This window comes from Bos javanicus, chromosome 12 (assembly GCF_032452875.1).
Source record: "Bos javanicus breed banteng chromosome 12, ARS-OSU_banteng_1.0, whole genome shotgun sequence".
NCBI lineage: Eukaryota > Metazoa > Chordata > Mammalia > Artiodactyla > Bovidae > Bos > Bos javanicus.
This window is the reverse complement of record NC_083879.1, coordinates 24,810,858-24,829,133: the sequence shown is the minus strand read 5'-3', so window position 1 is coordinate 24,829,133 and position 18,276 is coordinate 24,810,858. Positions and strand designations below refer to the sequence as shown.

Genomic DNA, 18,276 nt, shown 5'->3' with positions numbered 1-18,276 from the left:
AAATCACCTCGAGGTACAGACCCTGCTTCTAAGGAACTGACAAACTAAACCTTGTCTCAGGATAATTCCTTACACGAAAAAGGGAAGCATTACTAGATCTCCACAGAACAACTTGAGATGTACAAGAAAATAAAGTTTCATAAAAAAGTGAAAAACTGCTTCTCAAAGCAATTCCATGATTTGAAATCTATGATATTATGTCTGGGAAGGTCCAGGTTTGCCTCATTCAGTGCGTGCGTATGCGTGCTAGGTCATTTCAGCCGTGTCTGACTCTCTTCAATCCAACGGACTGTAGCCCACCAGGCTCCTCTGTCCATGGGATTCTCCAGGCAAGAACACTGGAGTGGGCTGCCATTTCCTTCTCCAGGGGATCTTCCTGACCCAGGGATCAAACCCACGTCTCTTAGGTCTCCTGCACTGGCAGGCGGGTTGTTGACCACTAGTGCCACCTGGGAAGCCCTGGTAAGTTCAATACGTGGGGCTAATGCCTCAGGAACTATCAGTCACCCCTCCCTTCTCCCACGGGAGGAAGAACGGCCAGCAGCCAGGACACACGCAGCTCGTCTACAGCTGCAAAGAAGAAACGTGTCCGTCCTGCCCAAGTGTTCTTTCACACCAAGAGCTGGGAGCAGGCTCCTCATGTGGGTCAGTGGCGCTGTGGGCAGTGACAGCGCAACCAGAGGTGCTCAGAATGGACACTGCTATTGATTAGGATTATATTACGTTGTGCATGTCTAAGAAATATAACCCGACCTCGATGACCTTAAGAGCACACGTATGCCCACGCAGTCCTTTCAAAACTGCGGCTTTCCTCAGTGTTTGGAAATCAGGGCCATCTTAAAAGCCACTCTAAAAAATCAGGCACGCTGTATACTCCAGTGACCCAAACTGGCTATTCCATCATTCCCCAAACCTCAGGAAATAACCTTGGCTTTATTTTGGGCAATCACAGACAGGTATGACATGTCAGCAGTTCTTCATCCTTTTCCCCAATAATGATGCTAATAATCCTCCCATGGAGCTCAGTGTAACTCAGTGTGGGACTGCTTTTCTGGAGTATTCTTGGGGGGAAAACACAAAATCTTTTCTGGTTTACATTTTTAAAGTAAATGGTTGTACAATTTCAACACTGCAGTACTACGAGGGCCTTATTTCCACATCTCAGAGTTGATTATGACATACTGTGGCTGTGGCATACGACAACCACTTTCATTCCATATCAAAAGATTCAATTCCTCAAGCACTGAACCAAGAGGGGTGCTGAGATGAAAAACCAGGAGGGTCCCTCCCCTCCAGCAGAAGGGAGCAACTGGGCCTGAGAGACAGAGCCATGGGTGCAAAATCTATCCCTTGTGGGACCATGGGTAAGCTACTGAACTCTTCTGAGCTTCTGCTGCCTCACCTGTAAAATGGGACGAAGAAATCCTAACTTGTAGAGTGACTACAGAGCAGTAATATGTGGAAGTGCCTGCAGGGTGCCTCTCAGATCTGGGATCTGTGGGGGTAGCTGAATCATTCAGGAGAGGTCAGGCAGTTTGCCTGGTTTTTAAGGAGGAGTATGTACAGACCTCGGGTTAGAAGGCAGTGTTCCAGGTTCTTTGAGGTCCTGCCTCTGATACTGAAGCTGCAGCCTCTGAGATTCTAGTGCTAACTTGCTAATGGCTATTTAAAGCTCTTGGCCAGAGAGGTCAAAGCAATAGATGTGTTAACTGTTGCAAGGTTACAGAGAAAGGCTTCGTGCCAACCCCTCTGCCTCACGGTGCGTGGCATTAGATGGAGAACAGGATGAAAGAGCACGGTGAGTCAGCCCGTGAACCATCACCACCACAGACAAAAGCTCAAAGTACACGCACTGCTGACAGGGCGGCAGCACAGATCTCTTCAGTGGACTGCCATCTTCCATAAGTGGCAAGAAACACGTGCCAGAAGTGACCTCGAAGCCACTGATAACTACTGAGAGGAGAAATGGCCCATTGTTAACTATAACAAAAGAATCTTTATAGGTGTCTCACCCCCCACAACGCACAGGCTCATTGCGATATAATAGCCAGGGGATCCTTTTACAGTGAAAACTCAGATCTATAAACTCCAACTTAACTCCACCTTCTTGTGTCACACACACAAAGCTAAAGCACTCCGCATGGCTCCCAGGCCATGTGACCTGGTCCTGTCCCCTCCTCCTCTATGACTTCCTAGCCCCCTTGCTCACTCTGTTCCACTCGCCCTGGCATTGCTGCTGTTCCTCACACTGTGCCAGGCAGGTTCCAGGGCCCTTGCACATGCTGCTCCCTTTGCTCAGAAAGGTACCCACACTGCTGAATCCCTCTTTAGCTCTCGACTCAGATGTCACTTCTTTAGCAAGCCTGCCTGCCTGCCTAGCTCCCCCATCCTCCCCCATTCTCTTCCCCTCCTTTTTCTCTAGATACTTACCATTTGACTGTGTGTGTGTGTGTGTGTGTGTGGATGTATGTATGTGTATGCATGCGTGTGTACTAAGTCACTTCATGTCATATCCGACTGTTTGTGACCCTGTGGACTATAACCAGCCAGACTCCTCTGTCCACGGGATTCTCCAGGCGAGAATACTGGAGTGGGTTGCCATGCCCTCCTCCAGGGGATCTTCCTGACCCACGGATCAAATGCATGTTTCTTACATCTCCAGCATTGGGTGGCAAGCTCTTTACCACTAGTGCCTCCTGGGAAGCCCCCATGTATGTATGTGTGTGTGTGTGTGTGTGTATAATTTCTTGTTTGTCTTTCTTTAGTAGTAGATAATCCACAAAGCCAGGAGTTTTTTGTTTTGTTTTGCTTGTTTCCCATTGCTATATCCCGAGTGGCAGAATTGCTTGGCCCAGAGTGGATGCTCAATAAATATTTGTGAGATGAATGTGTATCTCTGAAGTTTGAGCATCTCCCGTAACTAACTCCACAGTTAATGGAATTAGTTAGTTAGTTAACTAACAAGCTAACTTGCTCCATAACCTTGGGATGCGTTTGGCTGCAAACTTACTCAGGCTGGTGCTCCAGAAAGCCATGCAGCTAAGAACCAGGGAAGCCACAGGAGCCCCTGAGAGAGGTCCCCCTGACCTCACAGAAGACCAATCACTCTTGCTTTGGAAATATTCCATGCCATGCTTTATGGCATGTCTTGTAGCCACCCTCCACCCCGCCTTTTTTTCCCCCAGTTCAGTTCAGTTGCTCCATCGTGTCCGACTCTTTGCGACCCCATGAATTGCCACAGCACGCCAGTCCTCCCTGTCCATCATCAACTCCCGGAGTTCACTCAAACTCATGTCCATCGAGTCGATGATGCCCCCCAAACCCCGCACATCAAGGCAATTCCAAAGCAGCTTTCTGAGAAAACTGTGCCTTTGCCTTGGGTACCCTGTTGAGGCTGGGGTGTCCTTCCATCCAGGTGAGTGCTTCCTAGGCTCTCTGGATCTTGCTCTGATGTTTTTTTAACCCTGTAGATTATCTCTCAGTTAGTAACATGACACCAGCCCTCCACGTCTATCCATCCACATCAGCAGCACCTTGAACAAACTGCTTTCAGAAAGCTTCCCAGAAGGTATTCAACACTCTCTGCATATTTTAATTCTATTTTTAGATCAAGTGGCTTAAGTAGAAGTCTCTCTTACAGACCAATCTGCAAAGCCCTGCAGCAAATGGCTCTACAGCAGCACATTTTAACATTCTATCTTTAGATCACCTGACGATTCTTATAAAAATCATTCCAAAGTAAAACCATCCTGAGAAATTTAAGAAGTCAAAAGTATCACTTCCTGTGAGGACTATGTTTTCCCCTTGGGATAGAAGTTACAGATTAAGTTTCCGTTTTCTGAACTCTCTGGGAGCCTAGGGGAAATTTTTAACCACAGTCATAATCACAGTGCTAATTCTGAGGGATGACATACTTGTACTCATCTCCTCGACCCACTCTCAGCTTCTGACTTTCTCTTTTTGATTTATCATTTCTCTATAAAGGCTTCTCGTAAGCCACCACAGAGCCACTATGGGAAGATACAGGATAAAATAAAGTAACTGTCACCATTAAGGGTTAACATCAGTGAACAAATTCGGCCTGCCTCTAATCGACGGTCTGTAGGTTGACAACAGGAGACGTTTGGGAGATAGTTAGGAAAAACACAGATTGCATCACACATGAAATAATGGTCTTCCCTGGAAACTTGAAAGAAAAGTCTTGTGGCTACTTCCCAAGGTGGTAAGTGCTGGACGGGGAGAGAAAAGATCAAATGGCCCTGAAGCCTCTTTACACCTGTGATTTCAGTGGACAACCAGGCATCATTCAGATTGCCAACTCTTCGGATAGGAAAGAAAATATGAGGGCTTCCCTGGTGGCTTCCTTCCTGACAATGCAGGAGGCACAGGTTCCATCCTTAGTCTGAGAAGATTCCACACGCCAAGGAGCAACTAAGCCTATGCTCCACAACTACTCAGCCTGTGCTCTAGAGCCTGGGAGCTACAACTACTGAAGCCCTCGCAACCTAAAGCCCATGCTCCATAACCAGAGACCTGTGGACCGAAACTAGCGAGCAGCCCGTGTTCGCCACAGCTAGAGAAAAGCGCGCGCAGCAAAGGAGACTCAGCACAGTCAAAACTAAACAGAAATAACTAAAGATCCTCAACCAGGCCTCAGGCTAGGCTGAGACAATCACACTGATGAGGTGGGTTCCAAAGGCGTCATTTCCAGACCCGAGTGAGGCCTGTGCTGGTTCAGCTGTTGTAAAAGTGCCTGGACACAAGAAAACCCCAATCCCCTACCAAAGGCTTCCAAACAAACAAGTCATCGAATTTTTAATGAGCTCCCTTCTCAGTCTCTAAAAGTAACTTTACCTGATACAGATTCCTCCTCTTCAGAAGTCATCCTATTTAGCATTTGAGGCAACTCAAAAATAATTCTTGCTACATCTCTTCAATCAGTTCATCCTGTCTTTGTATTTCTCGTCTTGTTCATCTTCCTAACACCCACCCTACGCCATCCCCCAGAAGATGCTGTATCTACCTCAGAGGTGGAGACACTAAAAGACCCCAAAAGCTCTCACGCTCTCCCCAACAGAATCCCCAGCAGTCTCCCAGCTCCCAGCCCTGGGAACATCCCACTGGGCCACGCAGCCAATCCGTGGCTTGTTTCTGCTGCCGTGTTTGTTAGCTCAGAAGAACATATGCAGTGGATTACACATTTGCCTTTACCCTTTCCTATGTGTCTTCTGGTATTTTCTATCGTTGAGTTTCTGTTTACATTAGAAAGAAGTCCGAGACAGAATCTGTTCCTGTTATTTGAAGGATCTGTGAATCCATCGATCAGCACGCTTCGGGAGGAAGCCTGGAATGTCTCCCCGACGCGGTTGTTCAGTTCGTAGTAGGCGACGGAGCACCAGTGCTGCGGCTCCTCGTAGCAAACGGGCCGAAACTCTGAAACAGAAGTGAATCAGACAGGACATCACTACCACCGTGCCCGGGGCCTCCCAGCCCACGGCTCCACCAGGAAACCGAGGTGACCGCTGTCCCCCAAAGGCTGGCTGTGAGAGCCACTGGACTGCTGTGCGTTGTTTTCAAACTTGCCTCTTTCACGGAAGCTGCCTGCAGGCTGCTCACCTGGTCCACGTACCTGGGAACAGGGGCCAATGTCCTGATGACTCTCCCAAGGCTGGAATCTTTGTAAATAAGTTTATTATTTTTGAGGGGCCAGGCAACGTTGGTATGATTGGATCTGTGTAAACTTCATCCCCCTACCCAAAGGAAACACGGCTAAAAGGAAGTTAGAAGGTCATGTCACCTTTACAGCTGAGAGACAGCATTTTACTGCCAAACTGAATTCCTATAGCAAAGAGTATCCTTTTCTAAAGAACTAAAGATGAAAAATAATTGTTCAGATATGATAAAAAAAAATCAAAGCAAAAATACTGCATATGATTTAAAATTGTTAAGAAAGAAAAAAAATTCCATATAGACTCACATTCTTCTTTGTGTATATATGGGATTATTATTTCATGCCATAAATATACTTTAAAGGGAGAGATCTAATTCATTAGGAAATTGATGAATGTTATGTTTTCACCCCAAATTTTTCAAAGTAAGTTGCCAGTAAATTCAGAAACCCAATTTCAGAGTTCTTTCTTTCTTTGCCACTCACGTTCTTTTTCTGCCTTTCTATTGATTATAGTATCTTTCTTTTCTTTGCGTATCCTAGTAATTCTTGTATCTAGAGTGTGTTCTTATAAGCACTAAAATATAAACTTACAAAACAGATAAATTAGGGGGTTGTTATTTGGTTTCCAAATGGACCTTCACTTATGAAAGAATTCCCCCTGAGATATGTTGAATAGTAAAGTCCTTTAGACCCTCCCTTCTTGGTGTGGTTCCTGGGACCACAGCCCCTGCAGCAACCTAGGAACTTCTTAGGAATGCAGATTCTTAGAAGCCACTCCAGATGCAGGGAATCAAAATTTGCATTTATAAAAGATCGCCACACGGTCTGTGTGAACCTTAAAGCTGAGCAACATTTACCTAGCTTATTACAAGGACACAAACTGGAAGGAAATCCACCACAAACCTTTGTTGTTGTTGTTGTTCAGTCGCTCAGTTGTGTAGGTGGATTCTTTACTGTCTGAGCCACCAGGGAAGCCCATGAATCCTGGAGTGGGTAGCCTACCCCTTCTCTAGGGGATCTTCCCGACCCAGGAATCAAACTGGGGTCTCCTGCATCACAGGTAGATTCTTTGTGCTGGACGCACAAAAGAGAAGGCAACTGATCTCAGAGTGGTTGACAAGACACAGTGTGCCAGATGTGACAGTAGATACACATGGAAAATAGCAGCTGTGCTATTGAAGGGCAAAAGGAGTGACTGACGGTGTAACTCAGTGTGATAGATATGACAGTAGATACACATGGAAAATAGCAGCTGTGCTGCTGAAGGGCAAAAGGAAAGACTGATGGTGTGAGTCAGAAGGGAAGAGGAGGGACAAAGCCCTTATCTTCCTACGTTTTATAAGTTTTCTGAGGACGGGAATAATTTCAATTAACATTTTAATTCTCCTTTCTGAACCCTAAGGCAATGCTTGCACACAATAAGAGCTTGACAAATAACTGTCAAATAGTGGGTTGGCCAAAAAGTTTGTTGGGGTTTTTCTGTAACATCTTAAGGAAAAACCTGAACTAACTTTTTGGCCAACCCAATGACTATGGGAAGACATGAGAGGCAGGTTGCAGCATCTGGCACCAAATGCATTTGTGCACACCCTTAAAAGGGCTTCTCAGGTGGCGCAGTGGTGAAGAATCCGCCTGACAGTGCAAGAGACGTGGGTTCAATCCCCGTGTCGAGAAGGTCCCTTGGAGAAGGAAATGGCAACCCACTCCAGGATTCTTGCCTGGGAAATCCCATGGGCAGAGGAGCCTGGTGGGCTACAGTCCACAGGGTCACAACGAGTCGGACGCAGCTGAGCAACCAAATAACAACACCCTTAGGAACTTGTGAGCTGGGGGTATTCTTGATCTCACTCTCACAAGGTATGTAAATCTCTCCTTCATTACCTGACTTAGATCCACCTTTCGAAGGAAAGGACTCCCTTGGATTGCTGAGAAAGGCAGTCAGAGAAGAGACCTACCACTGATTTCACTACAATGCCTGCCCTCAGGCCACGTCTTCCTGGTTAAGTATTTTATAATCTTACTTCTAATTCCTTAAATTAAAAAAGAAAAATCCCTGGAAATTCCAAAGGATGATGTTCAAATCCATCTAGTTTCTCAGAGCTCCTGCACCCCAGGCAAGGCTTGCAGATAAAAAGAGCTCAAAATATCTGTTAAATAAATGAGCATAGGAAGACCTGAATGAGGTGGATGACAGCAGCCAGCACCAAATGCATTCATGCATGTCTGCAGGAACTTGTCAGCTCCTGATATTCCTTATTTTACTAGAAGAAACTGATAACTCATACCAAGTGAAGCAAGTCAGAGAAAGACAAATATCATATGATATTGCTTATATGTGGCATCTAAAAAAAGGCTCCAAAGGAACTCATCTATAGAACAGAAATAGAGTCACATATGTAAAAAATAAACCTATGGAAAAAAACTTATGGTTATTGGGGGCAGAGAGGGGAGGGATTAATGGGAAGATTGGGATTGATACATACATACATACACACTACTAGATAGCATATTGAAAAGCAGAGACATTACTTTGCCAACAAAGGTCCGTCTAGTCAAGGCTATGGTTTTTCCTGTGGTCATGTATGGATGTGAGAGTTGGACTGTGAAGGAGGCTGAGTGCTGAAGAATTGATACTTTTGAACTGTGGTGTTGGAGAAGACTCTTGAGAGTCCCTTGGACTGCAAGGAGATCCAACCAGTCCATTCTGAAGATCAGCCCTGGGATTTCTTTGGAAGGAATGATGCTAAAGCTGAAACCCCAGTACTTTGGCCACCTCATGCGAAGAGTTGATTCATTGGAAAAGACTCTGATGCTGGGAGGGATTGGGGGCAGGAGGAGAAGGGGACGACAGAGGATGAGATGGCTGGATGGTATCACTGACTGGATGGACGTGAGTCTGAGTGAACTCCGGGAGTTGGTGATGGACAGGGAGGCCTGGCCGTGCTGCGATTCATGGGGTCGCAAAGACTCGGACACGACTGAGCGACTGAACTGACTGACTGACTGACTATATATAAAATAGCTAATTAATAAGGACCTACTGTATAGCACAAGGAACTCTACTCAATACACTATAATGACCTATATGGGGAAAGAATCTAAAAAAGAGTGGAATATGTATATGTGTAAGGGATTCACTTTGCAATACACTTAAAATTAACCAACACTGTAAATCAACTACACCCCAATAAAAATTTTTTAAAAAGAAAAAAAACTGATAACTGCTCCAAAATGGATTGAGTCCTGATCAAGAGGGTGGGCAGGGTCCAAGGGCCCCCTAGAGCCTGTGGTTTGAACTGCAAGTGACAAATGATGCTCACGATGGCCCCACCCACACAACCGCGTTGGATCGCATCCCAGGAGACCGCGGCCGGCACTGACCTGAGTGCTGGAAGGGGCTCTCCGGTTCGGAGGGGCTGCCCGGGGAGTGGGGGTAGCCGGCCGTGCACGGGGACGACGGGAACGGGGCCCCGGGCGACGGCGGGAAGGTGGGGCACGGAGGCTGCTGGAAGGAGTCGGGGTAGGTGGCGTTGTGCGGCATGAGAGGCTCGCTGTGCAGGGACGCGCTGCGGAACTTGGCCAGGAGGCTGAGCTGCGGGTTGTACTCGCTGTGTCGGGGTACCAGCACGGGCGGCAGCACTGGGGGAGGAAGAACCGACGCGTTAGATCCTCCGCTCGGCGCCCCCAAATACAGAGTGGACGCGGGCTGCTGCTGTCTGTCCACTCGGGCCACAACCTGTTCATCATTCTGTGTGCTCCTCCTAGCACTGTCCAAGATGGTCCCATCTCTTCTCCAAAAGGGAGCTTGGCAATCAAGCTAAAGCAATGGTTTCACCCCTCGCAGCCAATTTAGGAAAAGTTTAGAGGAGAATCCTCCTGATGTCAGTAGTCTAAGCACTGCCTATTCATTCCCACAGCAGAAATGACTAGAGCTGCCAGCCCTGTTACCTGACCTTGTGGGGATCTAATCGTTCACCTCTTCCTCTGATTCTGCCATTAAAGTGTTTTTTCTTTCTTTCTTTTAATCAAAATCCGTTTCTATTGCTCATGATGAAACCCCAAGTCATGCCCTGGATATTTTTATTCAGATATTAATATCTCAGGAACTGTGTTGAATTATTTAGATGACTAGCCTAAATTTTTTAGGCTCCGTGGTGCTGGTTAAGTAAAAATATTCTACTTGTCTTTAACAGAAAGATTTAAAGGTAACTAAAAATTATAAAGTAAAAGATAAACAGTGAATAATAATAAAAGTGAAGAAGTAGAAGATGAAGCAGTAATAAGAACTTATCTGTTCATTTTAGTAAGTTTCCCTCTGGGTTCCCTACTTTAAAAAGAACATGAGTGTTTTTGCTCCTGACTCAACACAAAAACAAGGACAGATGCAATTCTCAAAGGCAAGCATTGTCCAGACATCCCTAGTGCCCACTGGCTTCTGAAGTGTCCCCAGGCTTGGCAGAAAGAAGTTATTCCATGGAGTGTTGTTGAGGGGTGAGCTGGGACCAACCTAAGTTGCAGAAGGAGAAGCAGGGGAAACAGACAGAGGAAGTGATCAAAGAAACAACAGGGGAAAATGTCTCAGAGCCTGAAGAAGGATCTATGTCATCAGATTGAAAACAGCCACAGAGTATACAGCCCAATGAGTGAAAAAAAGATCCATCATAGTCATACCATCTTGAATTTCAAACATCTAAGGACAAACTGAAAAGCTCCCAGAGGATCACCTCAAAGTCACCACAAGGACATGAGAAACTGATTTATGACATCCCGTCATCAATGCTGGACAGCAGACTGGATTTCTCTGCCGGTCCAGTGGTTAACAATCTGCCTGCCGATGCAGGGGACATGGGTTCGATCCTTGAGCCAGCAACTAGATCCCACATGATGTGAACAACTAAGACCATGTGCCAAGGCTCCTGAAGCCCCAGCTCTAGAACCCATGCTCTGCAACAAGAGAAGCCTCTGCAATAAGCCTTGCACTGCAACGAAGATCTGGTTCAACTAAAACATAAAATAAATAATTTTTTAAAAGGCAATGGACTAATAATCTTCTAAAGGGAAATAATTTGAACCCCCAAATCCCACACTGGAAATATATAATAGCAAAAAACAACAATGTTATATTAACTTAAATAATAATATAATATAAACCAAAATATAGATTGAGAAAAGGAAGAAACGATAAAGGTGATATAAATTAACTAAATCTTCACCTTTTATGTTAGAGTCAATGAAATTAGCTAAAAGTGATAAATTTGGAAATAGATGTATAAGCACATTATTTAGAATTATCTATTTTTTTAGTAATAATGGAGAGAGCTAGCAGAAGAACCAAGCAAGAATGATTAAAAGAAATTGTTCCTGGAGATAGCTGAGGTAGCACTTGTTTCAAATCACTCTATGGATTTCCATCACATGCAAGTATCTATAAAAACTCTCATAAAAAGTAAATATTTTGGAGTAAACAGACAATAAGAACAGTATGGTAATAATCATATCCATCACAAATTTCACCATTTACCCACTATCATACATTTATCTCTTCTTGAAAGTGAAGTCGTTCAGTCGTGTCCAACTCTTTGCGGCCCTGTGGACTGTAGCCCACCAGGCTTCTCCATCCATGGGACTGTCCAGGCAAGAATACTGGAGTGGGTTGCCATTTCCTTCTCCAGGGGATCTTCCCGACCCAGGGATCAAACCTGGGTCTCCTGCATTGGAGGCAGATGCTTTAACCTCTGAGCCACCATGCAAACTATCTCTTCTTAACAAGCAATAATTTTCAGTTCTACAGATAGAATACAAACTCCAAGAGGCAGATGAACAGTTTTAAGCTAAACCACCACAAATGAGGGTGGCAGGGAAACAGTGATTTCTTCCTCCTTTAAAAGCCAGTATTTGCATATATTGCCTTATGAGATTATAGAACAATCCTCAATATCATGATGCAAAAATGACACAGACGATAAGCCATTCAATCTCCTTTTACTTATTGCATGAATATCAGATCAGATCAGTCGCTCAGTCGTGTCCGACTCTTTGCGACCCCATGAATCGCAACACGCCAGGCCTCCCTGTCCATCACCAACTCCCGGAGTTCACTCAGACTCACGTCCATCCAGTCAGTGATGCCATCCAGCCATCTCATCCTCTGTCGTCCCCTTCTCCTCCTGCCCCCAATCCCTCCCAGCATCAGAGTCTTTTCCAATGAGTCAACTCTTCACATGAGGTGGCCAAAGTACTGGAGTTTCAGCTTTAGCATCATTCCTTCCAAAGAAATCCCAGGGCTGATCTCCTTCAGAATGGACTGGTCGGATCTCCTTGCAGTCCAAGGGATTCTCAAGAGTCTTCTCCAACACCACAGTTCAAAAGCATCAATTCTTCGGTGCTCAGCCTTCTTCACAGTCCAACTCCCACATCCATACATGACCACAGGAAAAACCATAGCCTTGACTAGACAGACCTTTGTTGGCAAAGTAACGTCTCTGCTTTTGAATATGCTATCTAGGTTGGTCATAATCTTCCTTCCAAGGAGTAAGCGTCTTTTAATTTCATGGCTGCAGTCACCATCTGCAGTGATTTTGGAGCCCAGAAAAATAAAATCTGACACTGTTTCCACTGTTTCTCCATCTATTTCCCATGAAGTGATGGGACGGATGCCATGATCTTCGTTTTCTGAATTTTGAGCTTTAAGCCAACTTTTTCACTCTCCTCTTTCACTTTCATCAAGAGGCTTTTGAGTTCCTCTTCACTTTCTGCCATAAGGGTGGTGTCATCTGCATATCTGAGGTTATTGATATTTCTCCCGGCAATCTTGATTCCAGTTTGTGTTTCTTCCAGTCCAGCGTTTCTCATGATGTACTCTGCATATAAGTTAAATAAACAGGGTGACAATATACAGCCTTGACGTACTCCTTTTCCTCTTTGGAACCAGTCTGTTGTTCCATGTCCAGTTCTAACTGTTGCTTCCTGACCTGCATACAAATTTCTCAAGAGGCAGATCAGGTGGTCTGGTATTCCCATCTCTTTCAGAATTTTCCACAGTTTATTGTGATCCACACAGTCAAAGGCTTTGGCATAGTCAATAAAGCAGAAATAGATGTTTTTCTGGAACTCTCTTGCTTTTTCTATGATCCAGCGGATGTTGGCAATTTGATCTCTGGTTCCTCTGCCTTTTCTAAAACCAGCTTGAACAACAGGAAGTTCACAGTTCACATATTGGTGAGCCTGGCTTGGAGAATTTTGAGCATTACTTTACTAGCGTGTGAGATGAATATAGAGGAATAAAAAGATGTCTTGCCTCATGAATACTCTGAAAGTGAGGGGCTGACACACTAAATGACATAGGGCTTATTTTTCAATGATGCTTCTTGAGCACAGTGTTAACAATGATCAAATAAACACTCACTTTTCTTTTTTGGATGAAGAATTTGAATACTCTCTGTGACTTCAGTTCTAATATACCTACAGGGTATCCTTAACATTGATAAACAGAATTCCTCATATCTGAAAGCAGAGACCTTCATTCCTCCATGGCCTGCAGATCTGATGCACCAAAAGAGAAGATGAATTTGTCTTTATTGAGATAAACATCTTGATAATGTATTTCTATCATCTGAGTAAAACTAAAGGCAGTGGAGATTTGTAAGGAAAGCTGATAGTATCATCAGAGTTGTAATTCAGCCTGACAAGATCCGTTAACCTTAGGATTGCACTGATCGTATTTGTAAATACTTTCACTCAAAGCACAGCTGTCTTAGCCCCTGTGGACTACTAGAACATATAGACCATAGACTGGGAAGCTTATATACAACAGAAATTTCTTTCTCACAGTCCCAGAGGCTGGACAGTCCAAGAAGGGGGTGCAGCCTGGTCAGGTTCTGGGCAGAGCCTCTACAGAAGGGCTGTAGGCTGCCTTCTCTCTGTGTCCTCATACAGGAAGGGACAAGGGTTCTCTCTGGGGACCCGTTTATAAGGACACTAATCCCACTCATGGGGGTCTGGCTTCATGATCTAGCCATCTAAAGGCACTGCCTCTTAATATGATATCATCCTTGGGCATGAGGTTCTCAATATATGAATTTGGGGGGACACAGATATTTAATCTAGAGCAATAGCTATTCTTAATCACTCAGTTCTATTTCTGTGTGACAACTGCTGCTTGCAAATAAGACCTAGTGAGCTTACAGACATTGGTCTCAACATGTGCTCAGTCGCATCTGATTCTTTGTGACTCCATGGACTGTAGCCTGCCAGGCTCCTCTGTCCATGGGATGTCCCAGGCGAGAATGCTGGAATGACCGGTCACCATTTCCTCCTCCAGAGGATCTTCTCAACCCAGGGATCGAACCTGAGTCTCTGGCATCTCCTCCACTAGCAGGTGGATTCTTTACCACTGAACCACCTGGGAAGCCCCTCAACACAATGCTACCTTTTAAATACCACACCATCTAAGCATGACCTGGGGGCAGATCACGGAAGGAGTTAACTGTCTTATAAGGGACTGCAGAGCAAAGCTGAAAAAAGCTTTTGTATCTTTTTCAGAAGTCATGTGGTTTTGATAAAGTGTAGGAATTTAACACAGAGGAGAAATTATACTGAAATCACTTCCGGCTGCATGAAGAAAAATTGTTATGAGCCCCAAAAACATTTTTGCACGGCTTCTACGAGACACAAGCCACACAAAGTGAGGTCTGAGGACTGGTGAGACTTTACCAGCTGTTGGGTGCCAGTCCATCCAGATACAAGTATTCAAACTGAAAGTTTGTGTTTAGAAACTTAATAGCCACTTGACAGAGTAATTTTATATCTGTTGAAATGAATAGTAAGAAAAAAATTGAGGTTGTATTTTTTAAAATCAAGCTTTCATTTTTAAGTCTTTTAAAAATTTCATCTGCCCAGTAATTTATTTGTATTGTAAAAATATTGATATTTGACGGATTGGAAGCTTTTTTAAAACTGGTGCTTCACTGCAGATAGTTTGAAAAGCACTAAAATAGATTATTTTAATAGTTTGTGAGAAGGAAAAAAAAAATCTAGAATGCAGCCTTCAAGGTTCCAAGCATGGGTGGTCAAAAGATGAGAGATTTCAAAGGCAAAACTTCAGTTGTTTTATGGTAATTAGGGACCCAGCACACTTGCTGAACATTAGCATCTTTCATTGTTCTCCAAATACTGACTTTAAGCCCGGACAGAAAGCTAGATATAAAATTTGTCTTTTTATTTAAAAAATCAAAGTTAGGAATAAAAAAAGACAGCTTAAACATCACCTTAAAATTAATACCATATTTAGCCATCTTTCATCTTGGAAACTCAAACCTAAAATACCAAGATATGAAACCTGCCATATGTAAAAACATTCATTCTATTATTCCTGAAAGAACCTCACATAATATGAAAAATGAAAACATCAAATAATCCTCTAAAATCAGGGTTTCGAGTGTTCAAAAGGAATGCCTGATACATCTTACAAACACATCTAATAACTACATTACTGAGGAAGAGAAAAATGATTTCCTGATGAACATTTTTCATGGGATATATTCTGAATGCTTACTATAACTCAAACTTAGAAACAAAAAAGAAGTCGTTTCTGTCATAAACTCCTTAATGACATGTTTTTAAAGTAGATGAAGAAAGCCCAGAGATAAGCAAGAAAGAGAAGAAAGCAAAGAGGTATATGATGTAGGGAAAAACACACTGGATTCACCAGGAAGGTGGGCCTTTCTCATCATGGTCTCATAATGTATCCTGAGTGACATGACTGTGAGAAGCGTCCACGCTCAGGTGGGTAACATCCTTGACATCAGTGTAACAGCATGATGGCAAGATTCAGGAGCCTGAAAGGTCACCTCACTAAGATTGCTCTAGGCTGGGCAGGACTTAACAGGGCTGGCTACAAGGTTAACTGAATCCAGGAGGGAGCCAGGCGGCAGGCTGGACTCCCCCACCACCTGTGTTCCTAGACAGAGCCGCCTCCTGATGGACATGGGCTGCTTCCCAGAGCGCATGAGCCGGCCCCTCCAGGAACGGGGGGAGGAAGCTCCCTCAAAACCTGCATCCCTGTAGCTGCAGAACCCTCCACTCAAAGAGAAAAGCAGCCCAACTGTTACACCAGTGTGAAGGAACAAAGATGAACACCGGACTTAACACACACGTGCGTGCCTGAAACGTTTTAGGATTAATACCTTCCTATATTTAAAGTCATATTTAAGAAGAGCTGCCAATCTCCCCTCACACCCATTGTTTTCAGTCTTGGAAGGGTTTCCAGCAACTCTGCCATCATCTGCTTAGTTTAGAGGACACCTCTGCTTACTTTAGCGTGGGGAGAGTGCAGCTGGTTTAGTTCAGTACAGCTGAGTTCAAGGGGAGGAAACGGGGAGAAAGATTTCTTTTTTAAACAGTTGATCACGTCAAGGCCATATTTAGACCTTTCAAGAACTGGACGATGACTCGAAAATACATCAAAATAAAATGCCGTTTTCCAAAATCACACAAAGCTTTCATCTATACTGAAATGAAAGATCTTCTGTCTAAGTTATTCTGACTACAAAATTTTGGATCGGCCTCTCCAAACTGAACCTCCCTCATTCTGTCTCTCTTGCAGTGGTGGTAGGGGGTTCCTTCTCCTGACGGTGGCCCATGGCTCTCCACTAACCGGGATGCGCCCTCTTACCTGTCACGGTTAAACCATGAAGGAAACCCACCTGGCGTCTCCACGCGGCGGTAGTGGTAGGGGTTGATGCACACCTCTTTCTGCTTGGAGCCGAATGGGAACTCGCAGCACTCCAGCGGCTTCAGCTCGTGGTGGGACTGCAGGTCCGGCCAGCGCCACACCCGGCAGTAGATGACGTGGGGCAGCCCCTTGCGGTGGGACACTTGAAGCCGCCCGTCCAGGGAGCGGGGGATGGTCACGCACTTGCTGGGCTGCCCCGGGCAGCTGAGCGCCCTCTCCAGCTCATCCATGGCTCCTTTCTTCTTCTTTAACTTCTTCACTAGAGAGTCCACTGCCTTCTCCGCCCACTTTTCCTCTTCATCTCCTTGCTTCCAGCCGAGCAGTCTCTTCACTGCCGGGCTGGTGAAGGAGAAGAGGGAGCTTATGGGGGTGCTGGAGTGCATAAGAGGGGGGAACTGCAGGCGTCCGGTGCACACAGGAGCTGGACCCACAGCCCTTCACTGCCTGCAGGGACCGAGCAAAGTGACCAAGGACGCCCCTTGGGAGGTCATAGGTCCCAAGTCCCCAGGGATGTCATAGGTCTTCCCTTTCTTCTGGAAGTGACTGTGACCAATGCAGGCTGAGAAGCAGTTGACTTTCTCCAAAGCCCTGGGGTGGGCAGGACAACTCTGGGGGGAGGAAAAAAAAAAAAAGACTTCATTGAATTTCATTGGGATAATTTTCAGAAAAGGGTAGAGGTTGGGTGTAAGAGAGAAAATATTTTTCAGATGTTCTATACTTGAAAACACTTAGGATTCCCCTGGTGGTCCAGTGATTAAGAATCCACCTGTCAATGCAGGAGACATGGGTTCAATCCCTGCCCTGGGAAGATCCCACATGCCACAGGGCAAATCAGCCACAGGCCAAATCATGCACCACAGCTACTGAACCCATATGATAGCCACAGCTACAGAGCCTGTGAACTGCAACTACTGAAGCCCGAGTGCCCTAGAACCCACGCTCCAAGGCAAGAGAAGCCTTCACAGTGAGGAAGCCTGCACGCCACAAAGAGTAGCTTGGGCTCGATGCAATTAAGAAAGCCCGTGTGCAGCAACAAAGCCCCAGGACAGCCAGAAATTAATTAATTAAAAATAATAAAGGCAGATACCAAAAAAAAAAAAAGAAAGAAAACTCTTATTAGTCATCTTGACTCTTCCTTCTGTTTTATGCCCTATTCCAAGTCTTGGTAATTCTGCCTTCAAAACGTCTTTCAAGTTTGGGAGGTTTCTCTCCATTTCTGCCAACATCTAAGCCTCGCCCCACCTGACCTCTCCCTTTGATCACTGCAACACTTCTGAAGGAGCTCCTCTCTTCCAATTCTAATCCATGGATAAAGGAGCCTGGCAGACTACAGTCCACCGGGTCATAAAGAGCTGGACACAGCGGAGGGATTAACACAGTAATCTCACCACTCGTTTATGCTTCCAAACTACTTTATAGGATAGTGGTTCTCAAAATGTGACCCAAGGGCCCCTGGGAGTCCCAGAGTCCCCTTTAGGGGACTGTGAGAGCCTCTCTTTTCCAACTAAGACATCTGGGTGCCCTAAACTTTCCCCCATGTACTTGAACCCAAACAACAGATCACAACAGATTGTTTGCAGGAGCAGTTATGAGAATCCAAGTGTCATAGTCAACCAGGCATTAAGGAGACTTGCAAAAATACAAAACAATAACACTCTTCACTATTGGGGGGTAAAAGCTGATTTTTAAAAAATAAAAATGTTTATGTTATTCATAATATATAATGAGTTTATCATTGTCTTTAATAAGTCAGTAAACGTTCTAAGCTTTTCAGTCTTAATTCCTAAAATGGTGCAAAAAAAAAAAAAATGAGCCACATCAACAAAGGTTCTTTGGAGTTCTCAATAATTCTTAAAAGTAGAAAGGGGTCATA

At 44.8% G+C, this 18,276-nt stretch overlaps 1 protein-coding gene across 1 annotated transcript in view; it reads right to left on the bottom strand.

The window, feature by feature from the left end:
• The window catches only part of SMAD9 (SMAD family member 9), a 64,930-nt gene that overhangs the window by 10,011 nt on the left and 36,643 nt on the right, over nt 1-18,276 (bottom strand). Inside the window, exons 2-4 of the mRNA XM_061434758.1 lie at nt 16,375-17,011; nt 9,053-9,310; nt 5,212-5,433 (exon numbers count right to left, since the gene is read on the bottom strand). Coding sequence (XP_061290742.1) covers nt 5,212-5,433; nt 9,053-9,310; nt 16,375-16,786 — 892 coding nt within the window. The 5' untranslated portion in view covers nt 16,787-17,011. The remainder of the gene's footprint in view (nt 1-5,211; nt 5,434-9,052; nt 9,311-16,374; nt 17,012-18,276) is intronic.